Source organism: Nipponia nippon, unplaced genomic scaffold (assembly GCF_047370975.1).
Source record: "Nipponia nippon isolate SJK-2023a ecotype South Korea unplaced genomic scaffold, ASM4737097v1 scaffold_3, whole genome shotgun sequence".
Taxonomy (NCBI): Eukaryota; Metazoa; Chordata; class Aves; order Pelecaniformes; family Threskiornithidae; genus Nipponia; species Nipponia nippon.
In genome coordinates, this window is record NW_028262347.1 from 12,636,551 (window position 1) to 12,649,040 (window position 12,490).

The 12,490-nt window shown below is 37.1% G+C and overlaps 1 protein-coding gene across 3 annotated transcripts in view; it reads right to left on the reverse strand.

The window, feature by feature from the left end:
- Positions 1–10,316: 10,316 nt before the first annotated feature.
- GNAI1 (G protein subunit alpha i1) overlaps positions 10,317–12,490 on the reverse strand; it is a 37,064-nt gene continuing 34,890 nt past the window's right edge. The window contains exons 7-9 of one of the 3 annotated variants that reach the window (XM_087764637.1): positions 12,267–12,420; positions 11,141–11,344; positions 10,317–11,028 (exon numbers count right to left, since the gene is read on the reverse strand). In XM_087764637.1, coding sequence (XP_087620763.1) covers positions 11,154–11,344; positions 12,267–12,420 — 345 coding nt within the window. In that variant the 3' untranslated portion in view covers positions 10,317–11,028; positions 11,141–11,153. Of the gene's footprint in view, positions 11,345–12,266; positions 12,421–12,490 lie in introns of all 3 variants that reach the window. The other 2 variants (XM_009462909.2, XM_087764636.1) reach the window with 2 other exon arrangements.

Below are 12,490 nucleotides of genomic sequence, written 5' to 3' on the forward strand. Positions count from 1 at the left end.
ATGATCATCATATGGAGACTGTTACAGAAGAGAGATCTACCTGTAAGGATTATATATTGCTTTAAAAGGGCTTATTCTTTATCTTTCCATGTTGTGCAGATCTGGCAGTCTCTTTGCATCTGCTTCCTCTCCAGAACATTAAAAATAGCATTCACAACAGAGATGTTAAAGTCTTATTTTTCAGCTATAACAAATCCCACAGCCACTGGCATCCCCAGCTGCTTCCTCTTCCCCAAGATGCACTCACTGCCTTTCCTGTTACCTCCCTCTGCTAATAAAAATCCCCTTAAATCAATGCATTACTTGGCAAGTGCATTTATTGTAGCCACAGATAAATAACTAGAGGGGAAAAAAACCCTGTAAGTAAGTAGAAAGGTACACTGGCTCACAGCTTCATTAAACTACTCCGCTTTTACTCAACTCTGTTTCATGAGCTAATGGCCCAAGTTAGGCTACAGAGAGATTTCAGGCAGCCTACACTAAAAAGTAATTTGAAAAAGCACTCAAGCCTTCAAGTGGAGTCCCAAAACAGAAAAAAAAAAACCCATGCATGACATTTCTAAACTGTGAAGGAAACATTTAATCAGTGTGGTCCACAATAATCAGTGTATCACCAAGACTGTAAGCACCTGTGGGTTTTTCTTCTCAGTATCTTTAGCACAGCTGTAGTGCTACAGAACATGGAAAAGAGCAACAAAAGAGAAGAATAAAAAAAAAACCACACCATGAAATATTTAAACCCATAATAGGGCAATGAGAACAGAGCTATAGAAGGATGGTTATTTGAGGCATTTTTCCATATATTGCATAAGATCATGGTTCTGGAAGAGAGGCAGAGTTATGATGGAACACTTTGCAACAGACAGCATGAATTTTTTTCAAAGCATTACAAACCACCAAGGCCACAAAACTAACCACCTGCCTCTTGAGCTGAAGAGCCTCCAATGAGCAGCAGCCAGCTGAGATCTAAAGCAAAGATCGATTGAGCAAAACTGTTCAAATACCCCACCAGAGTATCGAGTTCTGTCACTTGGCTCTTACTCCTCTATTATCTACAGCCTTTGGCACTAGAAGCAAATTCATCTTTGTGACTCAAAACACATGTTGGTTATACTGTTTCATGATTATCGTGCTCTGCGGCATGTTGTCCATGTTGTTTGACAGCAATAAGAAAATAAATCAGATTTTAAAGATTAACAGATACAGGAAGGTAAATGATGGTAGCTTCTCACCATGCCTCTCATGTCATTTCTCTTTCAAAGAATTCAGCGCAGAGGCAGAATGCAGCACCACTGGGCACCTACTTAGAATACAAGTGAAGAGCTGTGCTGATACAACGGCTTACAAAGTACCTTATTTTGGTATAATGAAAAGCTGCAAACATCAATTTGCTGTACTTAAAGCACAGAAACCTGTATAGACACATTAACTGCACTATTTTGCTTTCCAGAATACAGCTCATAAGAAAGATCTGCCTTAAAAGTCCAGCTTATACCTCCTGGGCCATTGCCCACCTAAGAACATAGATGTTCCCTAAGGAGTTGAGAGAGTTAAAGCAAAGAAGAAAACTGACTTCCTAGGAATCTCTTTCTGAACCCAGAACCCAAAGACTAATGGTTCTAGAGCAGAATTATGGTTGGCAATGAGGCAAAGAAATGCTTTAGCAGTAGCCTTCAGTCAAAATCAAGTCAGGCATGGGACAAATACCTTGCAAGGAAGCTGCATGCCTTCATTCAGAAATTTGAAGTGTTCTGCTGTCTAGTTAAAATTCCTGCAGTCCTGTTTCATGAGGGGATTGAGTGCACCCTCAGTAAGTTTGCAGATGACACCAAGCTGGGTGGAAGTGTTGATCTGCTGGAGGGCAGGAAGGCCCTACAGAGGGACCTGGACAGGCTGGATCGATGGGCCGGCGCCAACTGTATGAGATTCAACAAGGCTGAGTGCCGGGTCCTGCACTTGGGTCACAACAACCCCATGCAACGCTACAGGCTTGGGGAAGAGTGGCTGGAGAGCTGCCCAACGGAAAAGAACCTGGGGGTGCTGGTCAACAGCCAGCTGAACATGAGCCAGCAGTGTGCCCAGGTGGCCAAGAGGGCCAGCAGCATCCTGGCTTGTATCAGGAATAGTGTGGCCAGCAGGACCGGGGAGGTGATAGTGGCCCTGTACTCGGCACTGGTGAGGCCGCACCTCGAATACTGTGTTCAGTTTTGGGCCCCTCACTACAAGAAGGACATCGAGGTGCTGGAGCCTGTCCAGAGAAGGGCAACGAAGCTGGTGAAGGCTCTAGAGCACAAGTCTTGTGAGGAGCAGCTGAGGGAGCTGGGGTTGTTTAGTCTGGAGAAGAGGAGGCTGAGGGGAGACCTTATTGCTCTCTACAACTACCTGAAAGGACCCCCTCATACCCGGGTGAGGCTCGGTCCCTTCTGCCAAGTAACAAGTGACAGGACAAGAGGAAACAGCCTCAAGCTGCGCCAGGGGAGGTTTAGGTTGGATATTAGGAAAAATTTCTTCACTGAGGGTAGTCACGCACTGGACCAGGCTGCCCAGGGAAGTGGTTGAGTTCCCATCCCTGGAGGTGTTTAAAAGATGGGCAGATATGATGCTTAGAGACGTAGTTTAGTGGTGGACTTGGCAGTGTTAGGTTAACAGTTGCACTTGATGATCTGAAAGGTCCTTTCCAACCTAAATTAGTCTATTCATTGATGGCCTTTCCTCAATATGCTACCGGAATCCTTCCAGAATTAACACAGTATTCTGATTTTTGTCTATCTTTCCCTGGCCTAGTAACATCATGTCTTAATGGAAGTCATCCATTAATTATTCTAGTCTGACCAGAAACAGCATGGAGGCAGAAGGGGGCTTTGGTATTTCAGCCTATGATAATGTATTCTTCTGTCTTTCAGTTTCCTTTTTTTAAAATAAAGTTTATTAAATTGTCTAGTAATCTACAAACCTCTCAAGTAATATTTACACTTTGGGAATGGAAAATTTTGAAGCTTGTTAAGATGATTCAAACTGATATTTTTTGGTAAAACACTCATTTCATATTCTTTCCCCATCCATCCTACCAAAAAGAAAATAAATAAAAAAAAAAGCAAGCTTTCCATTTTTAAACCCTTTTCACTTATAAATAGCTTTGCAATTCAAGATACATAAGGAGAAACGGAAACTGATGCAGGAAAGAATTATAAGAATGAAAGACTAAAAAAAACAGGCGTTGTACAGAAGGTCTCATCAGCCTGAATCCATCCAGCTTCACAAACAGCTAAAGGATGACTAGATCAGTCTTAAGTGAGCTCTGTAAGTTTCTTCTGTTTGCTGGTAGTTAAAAAAAAAATTGATAAATTCATTTCAAATTGAATTAGACATTGTAAACTATTATAAATAAGATGGTAACTGGAAAAAAGGTCTAAAAGGATGATTTTGTTACCATTCAAAGGTGAAAACGAGGGACATAGCTGCAGTCTCACACAACATAATACAGCTGGCTGGGGTACAGGCAAATGAGTTAAAATAAAGTTAAACAGGACAAGGTAAAAATAACCATTTCAGAGTATTTACTAGCCCATTCGTTAGGGCACTTTTCTCAGATTTGAGCAGGCCAAATGTATTTAAAAAAAATCAGACTGAGTTTGAACCTTAGTGTCCCAGTTGCCAGCTGAATAGCCTTGCAACTGGAATACAGAAAATACTATTAGTGCCATCATCCCCTCAGTTCTGTATATACTATGACAATAAGAAGTGTTGTCTCCAAAAACCTGGTATAGATCTACTTCATAAAGGAGTTTCTGAAATGCTGACATAATGTGATCATGTGTGTAAGTGTTATCGGAAGAATGCAAGCCTTGGTTACCTAATCTGCATAATTTTAATTTTGCAAATTATTTCCTTAGTGATCATGTCTTCCTTACTTCTTAGATGTACAAGTTTCATTGTGTTTTAAATAAACTGAACTACATTGCACTTGTCAAAGGCTAAAAAAACATACTCATTACCACATGCCAGCTAATAGGCAATCACTTGACAAACTGTTTTAACTCACTTGAGATGCTGAACATTAAAGCGAGGCAAATTATCCCACTTCTAAACTGCTCATTGCTTTCTGAAGTCCTTTTGAAAGTGATGAAACAGCCAACTCCTTTTAAAGCTTTCACTGAAAGTCAGTTTACGTAAACAACCCTTCTAGAGCAGTCATCACAGTTTGGCCTCAAAGGACCCTAACGGTTGTGCTCTGGTAGTTAAGGGTCCTGTATCACTGATACTACTTTAATATTTTTTCCTTCTTCATCAAGGATGTAAACTGTCAATGTACTGGATTAAAACACTAGAGCTATCAGGAAGCACTATCAGTTCTTTGCTGCAATTCCACGGAAGATAGAAATCCTTCATTCTGCCTCTCTAACAGCCTATGGAAGCACTGTGTTTCAGCACTGGTCTCAGGAAGGCTCACATGGAGCACTTTGCTCCATTAAATCTTCCTCTCACAGATTTACTGGGAAAAAATGAAGTGAAATGAAATAGCTTGTGCCTATCTCTGCACTTTAATATTTAAAACACTATAAAACTCATTTAACAGCCTCGGGATTTATCTTTTAGATCATCTTTGAGACTCTACAACACTAAAAATTCTGGTTTTGAAGAAAAAACTTATTCAAGACTAGCAAACTATTACTCTGCAGCTATATTAGCATTTTATTCTTTCTCGCATGGCTTTTAACTAGAGGAAGATAGATCTTCAAGGGCTGCGAATCTGGATAGAACAAGATGTTTCAAGATTAAGTGTACAATAAACCAGCAACTTTCTTCTAGCAGCACCCAAATACATCATCTCTTCTTGTAAAATTGTATTAAACCCTGACAGCATTCAAATACAAACTTAGTAGACATCAGAAGAGCAGCCACCTCCCTCCCCCTCCATCTGTATCCACTCCTCTGGGGAGTGGTCCCTCTCTCCTCCCCAGGAGGATCAGGGTGCCTCTTGCCTATTTCTTTTCACCAAGTAGCTCACAACCATTTTCCTCAATATTTGTAAGATAAGGCTGCCTGGGCCTTTAATACGCAAACAACTAACACCCTCACCTGATCAGTAAGTAAGTAGCTGAGCAACTCCACATACCTCACTGTATCTCCTCACAATTCGAGCTCCAGAAAACAAAAACATACAAGAACATACCAAAAAACAAATTTATGCCACATCACTCTCCTAAAGTTGCTTTCTTCAAATGTTCGACACAGCTGTGACGTTCATCACGGAGTATTTTCTTTAAAGCTTTCAGTCTCATATGCCTGACTGACTACAAACATCTTGAAAGTGTTCTTTTTGTTTCAGTAGATTATATAGTTTATGACTTTCTTCCATCCCTTAAATAGAGTCAGAAGGCCAAAGAGTGAGAATTTTATAAAGAATTAAGTTATAAGTAGAAAAACAAGGCAAACTACGACATTTAAGCCAAACCAACATAACTTGGCTATGAAAGATACTGGCAGAACCTATAACCAACTTCAGAATTTGATCAAAGGTACTCAAATCTCCATGTGCAGTATCTAACAAATTAGACTTTTTTTTACAATAGCATTTCTAGAAGTATGAAGGATTAAACCCATATTTTTGTTAAAGATTAAAAATAGTAGAAAGATCATCATTAGAAACTGGATGATGAACTATCCTTCCTGACTTACAGGTATTTTAAGACATAATACACAGGACAAAATCACATCTTGAGCACATGTTCAGATATGTTCGCTACAATAAAGTCACTGAATATAAATTGGATATGCTTTTACTGGTTGTTGTTCAGTTTGATATGCTAAATTATGCAGTTGGTAACTTCTGATTTTTATTTATTTTAATAAATCCACCAATAATTCCTATTAAAGAAATGTAAGTTTTGGCAATTTACATGAAGTGAAAGTGAATACCATTCTCATTGGAAAATTGTCTTTGTTTTAGTAATAAAGCTCTCGATGAAAGTTAGACAAAGTATTTTAAGTTCGTGGCTTATGGAATCAAAACAGGAATAGCTGCATCTTTGTTTTAATTACCAAAAAAATCCTGGCATACAGGACAAGTATTAGCCTTTTTCAATCAGAACTATGTAACATTCTCAGGATGACTTAGTTTCATAGGATTTTTATAATAGATTTTGCAGGGTTTTTTATCACATTGTAAGAGAATCATTACATCAGAACAGACAGAAAGTAAGAATTTGTGACTATACTTCAGCATATTTTTGTCAGAGTAAGACGTTATGATTCCTGAGGTAAATTGTTACACCTTTAAGCTTATGTGCAAAACTGATGAATTATTCATTTGTTTTAGTTTAGATCACTGCTACTTTATTTTGACAAATGGCTAAACCCACCTGGAAGTATCTTGGTATCTATTTGAAATGTGTCTCCCACTCAGCCATTTGTAGTGTACAGTCTCAAAGTAGATTCTGATTTTGTAGAAATGAGGACACTTATTTGGACAAGGTATTTGAGATGTGCTCTGCTTTATACTGTAAGGACTTCTGATCAGACTGTGTATCACTCTGGAACTGTAAGCTACATAACTGAAAAGCTTCACCCGCTCAAGTTCCTGGTTTCCTAGACTTTTCTTCATGCTTTTCAATATAAACACATGCAGTTTAAATAAGTACACTTATTTATTCTCTAATCAGTCTGCATATTCTTACATTACCTTAATAATAATAATAATCATCATCATTTTACATTACATACAGACATCTGTACGTTCTTTATCTGCAAAAGAAATAAAAGATCAGTGTATTCCACAGGACTGAAGGTACCCATTCCTTAGATGTCTACACAATAGCACAACCTGTGAGTGGGGAAGCACAGTGACACCATCTCTTCCCAAACTTCTCTGTTAGTGGAAGGACAGAAAAGGAGGGAGAATAAAGAAGTTAGCTGGGAACAGCTCGTACTGTGAACCTGCAGTGACTTCCGCTGAGAACATATTTGGTCTTAAACATCCTTTGTTCCACTGCAATTGAGAGAGTCAAATTTCAGATAGCACATTCTGATCAGTACATCCCTGCATACATACATCTTTCTTCTGTAACAGCTGCTCTGAAATCCCTTTCAGAATTGAGGCATTGCACTACAGAAATGAAGTCCTACTATAGAACTATATTTCTACACCGTGGGCTCAACTTTTTCCCTTCCTAAAATCCAGAAGGGAGTATGGCCAAAACAGTATAGCATTACAGTATCCCATATGGATCTCAACCCATTGACTGCATTTTTAAAAATAATCTGAAATATGCCTTAGTCCAAGCAATTTATTACTAAAATAAAACTACTCAATAACCCTGATCTCTGCTGTGTCGAGTAGCAGTCATAAAGCCTTCCCACCACCACAAAAAAGAAACCACATGCAGAGCAAGCCAACCAGAAACACCGTATCTGGAACCATGACCAACTTTGAAAAGCGCTGCTCCTAAATATGCTATGGGTAAAAAGCTTGATAAATCCATTTTAACTCAGCCATTTTTAAATACAGCATATTTTCATGACTTAGAAACATAGCTGATTGAAATTCTGCTCCTAGCTGCTTCTATGTCAAGGCAGCTTCTTTGCAAGAAATCCAGAGACAGAGCTGGAAAAGGTTTTCCTGCATCTATGCAACTGAAATTTTAATATTCCTGTTCTTCAGAGTCCAAAAAACCTAAATTTTTGCAAAAACTACAAGCATCGATATAGCTAATGACTGGTAATTGTTACTTTTTCACCAGTCTCATCTTCCTCATTCGTAGCCTATGAGTGCGCTCTCTCACAGGCTACGAATTATTTGAGGATGAGCTGCTTTCAGCCTCTTGTTCCACCTTCTACACTTTTTTCAAAATGAAATAGTCAAGGATTTGAAGATTACAACCCTGGCACTACTCTTTGACCCATATGCTCTTAGTTATTAACATGAAGTACAATAACTTCAAGAGGCATCCAACACAGTAGGACAGCCAGTGTCTTGGTAGGGTTTTCTTTTTGCTTGATTTGGAACAGAAGCTTGTCCTTTCGTTTTCCCCAATTCTGAACACATACTAGCCATCATGCTGTTCAGCACGCTGCAGATTGATCTCTTCTGCTCCCCAAGGGTTTATATAGAATTTAAATCATGAATCTGCTAATTGCGTACATGGAAACAGAAATTGCAATCCAGCAAATGATACACTGTTCCCATGCCATGATCCTGGACCCTGTTTTAGTTACTAAGATGTTACTACATTTAACATCAAACTTCCTCCAAATTCAATAGGTAGTATCACGAAGCCAAATACCAAATTTTCCAAACCACGCTTCCTCCCAGTTATGCCCATTAAAAATAACTACGTTTAATGATGGCTGCATTTTACTGAAAGACTTCAACCATAGACAATATAGTCACAAGACCACGGGGACTGGAGAAGCCTCCATAAGGTTATAATTCGCTACATATATTAAATGTACAATATTTAAAATAATCTGAAGGAATATCTAAGCTAGTAGAGGGAGCTTCCTTATGTAAGGCTAGAATGAGCAGTTTGCCTGGATACTTTCCATGAAGAAATTAAAGAATGGAGAACTGGAAGAGAACGGAGGCTCAGATTGCTGAGGGACAAGACTGACCTTCTCAGGCAGTGGAGGACCTGCAGGATTTCCTCCATTTCCTGCAGTGCTCTGACTGAGCAGCAGCCTCCTGACAGAATAGAGATGGAGCGGAGCCCTATTACAACTGCAGTGAAAACTAAGTGTGTGGTTCCCACTATTGCACATAAATCCTCTTGTAACTTTTCCTACCACTTTCATCTGACAACTTTCATCTCAGGACAAAGACTGATCAACCAGTACAAAGCATCTATAAAGAAACATACCTGCTGTCCACTCATCAAGTCAGAAAAGACAAGCTCATCTGCCTGGACAAGCAAGCAAAAGTATTTCACAATTTTGTTCTGTGTTAAGATGTAAATCCTTCAGAAAACACCAGTTATGAAATTCCAAAAATTCTCCAACTGAAGGTGTTAGGAACAATGGTAAAGGAAAAATATTTAGGAATTAATCAGTAATCATCAGTTTATGCTCATTTTCATTTTACTGTTTCTTGCATAAAGTTTTTGAATTTACTCTTGACTTTGTATCTTCTCATTTTTATTACATCTCCACAGGATGGATGCAAAAAGATTTCCATCAGCACATTTAATGAAAAACATTTCTTTCAAGCAAGGCACAAAATTTAGATTTATTTATGTAATTTGATTAATCCCAATTTTTGTTTTACATTAAGTACAAAAACCAACTTGAATGTAGGTGTAAATACAATTACCACAAAGTAGTTCAATGAGATTAAAATCAGTCATGTATCCAGAACTGTAAAGCACAATTAAAAGCAGCCCAGGATATACAGATTGCTTACCATAACTGCTGAAAGAGCTCATAATGTATGAATATATTTAACAACCTCCAGTAATAAGTTATCTCCTTTCTATTCTTTCATTTGAAACACATTTAGCAATTCTGTACCTAACAAAGGAAGCATTAAAGAATGAGAAGTGCAGGTAAGTTTTACTCTAAGCTATCTGAGGCCTAAATGAAACACATACACAATCAAAAATTAAATAACAGAACAATGACTTAAATATTTTGGTTGAACATATCTAAGAACATAAATGCTAAGGTATTATAGAAAAATACCAACAGGTTCAAAGACTTTTTTACTTCTCAAAGAACTTACGGTGTACTGTAGCTGCCTGAAATATTTTAACAATTATAGAAAATCATATTTCCAAGTTTGGTACGTTCATATTTTCTAGATGACATACATTTAAGACAACCATCCATGAATTTATTTACAAATAGAAGCGTATTCATTTTAAATCTGTATAAAAAAATCAGTTTTGGCACTACCCATAAGGCAATGGATGATATGTACCTAAGACAGCAAAACACATAATGAAAGCATAACTAGAAGAAAACCATATTCTTTAACTTATTAAAGAAACTGTGAGACTTTAATTATAATTAAAGAGGAAATGAAAGAACCAGCATTTGCAAGTCACTAAAACACCCTATCCAAAATACTAAAGATTCTTTTTATATGCAACAGGAAATTGCTTTAATCCGTGAAGCCACTGTGCCATGTCTTGTGGGAGAACCTGATATTTCTACAGTTATTAAATTATCAAACTAGTTTTATTACCAGAAAATAGCAAAAAGTTTAAGGACAACATGACTTTACTTCTTAAGTAAGCAGAAAAAAAATATTACTCTGAAGTCTAGCCTTTGTTAACAGTCTATAAAAAAACCCCAAAGGCAATTTTGCCATTCACTCCACTGAGTAAAGACCACAGTTTCAAACTTTTTATTGGTATGAATGGTTTTAACAACTTGCTTTTTGCATTTCCATCAGCTTCAATGATAGTTGAACCTTAAAATTCAATTTCTCAGTGTTGCCACATTTGCACTGCAAAGACTGCAAGCCCAGATTTAATAAACTGTAGATTTCGTTTAAATTTAAAAAATAATCTTTGCATTTATCTTAAATTTATAAAAAGATTTTTTCAAAACTTAAGGCAAAAACAAGTTTTATTGGTTATGTTTCTTTAAATCTGAGCAGGTGTATGAGGCTGTTTAAATATCAAAAAAGCTAACGCCATATACAGTATTACCAACAAAAGTAAAGAATAAGGCAGCATGCACCCTTAAGATGAAAAGAAAATTTAATTTTACAAGATGTTTAAATAATCCAAAGGCAAAAAGTGTCTGTCTCCTCTAAGAGTATCTTCATAAAACATGGAAATTTTAGAGGACATCAAGTTACTAAAATATTCCGTTCAACGTTTATACAAATACATTACTACAATTATAAGTTTACATACAATCAACTGACATCTCAGTGTTAACTAGTTACTTAAATTTACAAGACAAACATAAATAAAGCTGTTAAAACAGGCAAGTACAGTACTGATCTATCATTCAGCACAATGTATTTTGTATTTCTTTCACCTTGAAAAGAATCAGATTAGAATTGTGCGAAGTCGTTCTCCAAACCTAGAAATAAAATAAAAGAAAATTAAGTATATCTATGCAGGTTTTACACAGCATGGGCATATTCCATGTGTCTAAATCCTGTTTTCAGGCATGTAATTTACCATTTAACAACCTTTTATCTGTTCTCAGAAGAGGCCACAGTCTTTAAGGTTATTTTTAATAATGACATCAGTTACAGCATCGAAAACAAACTGCACATTTTTTGTGTCTGTGGCACATGTGAAGTGAGTGTAGATTTCCTTCGTGTCTTTTCTCTTGTTCAGGTCTTCAAACTGACACTGAATGTAAGCAGCTGCTTCTTCATAAGTGTTTGATCCTAGAAGGAGAAAATTGCTCAGTAAGCAGGTTTCAGACTGGGAAACAACAAGATGCATAGTATATCTTTGAAGGAAGTGGTTCTTTGGAAAAGTTAGCCTAAACCTGAAGAGGACTAATTCCACAGCCGTTGCTTTAAGACACCATAAAAAAATCTTGAAGGAAACCTTCTGGACACATTTTAAAGAATAAGAACCAAGGAGTCAATTCAATTCCAGCTGCAGGAAGTCTTTCCATTTACTTTAGTGGCAGACAGAGCAAGTCATTAATGACCCATCACTGTTCCCTAGATTAGGATATTTTGTTTCCTTCATTCAAGTTATTAATTTTCAATTTTTATGTTTTTAAAAGCTTTGGATTTTTCCCAAACTCAATTAAAGACATTTGGCATACATATTTCTCCTAAGCTTTTTACCTCCAACATGCTATTTTCTGTACAATGGAATAGTCTGAAGTTACAATGAAAATGAAACATAAAAAGGCTAAGATTTGTTAAATGAAATCATCCTCATTTGCTACCTATTTTCTGAATAAGCCACCTACTTCTAACATGTACATACACTCCCTGTTCAAATAAACTCTCATGTATTCTCTGGGATTACTGCTAGTGAAAAAAATTACACCTACGTACAAAAATAGGAGGACATCAGAAAAGAGAATGGGCCAAATAAATTAGGCTGAAAAGAGTTGCAGCAGTAACATGTAAATGCTACCAGTGGGCCAGCATTATTTCTGGTTAAAACGATGAACCTGACTTAACACTATTTTATTTGTGATACATAAAAATACCCCCCCCATCTTAAACTTTATTTAATGTAAATATATTAGACACGTAGAGTCATTAAACTCCTCCCGATTTGTGCATCAAAAATGAGGTAATTTAACCAAAAATTACTTGACACGTGCGCACCCCCCTCCAATACCTGCATATTCAGGGTAGCAAATAGTGAGAGGACTCCTTTTGATTTTTTCTTCGAAAAGATCTTTCTTGTTCAGGAAGAGAATAATAGAAGTGTCTGTGAACCATTTATTGTTGCAGATACTGTCAAACAATTTCATGCTTTCATGCATCCGATTCTGTATTTGGAAAAAAAACACCTTGTTGTATTTTATCAGACTTCAGTAGTAAAATCAGGATAGATATTTT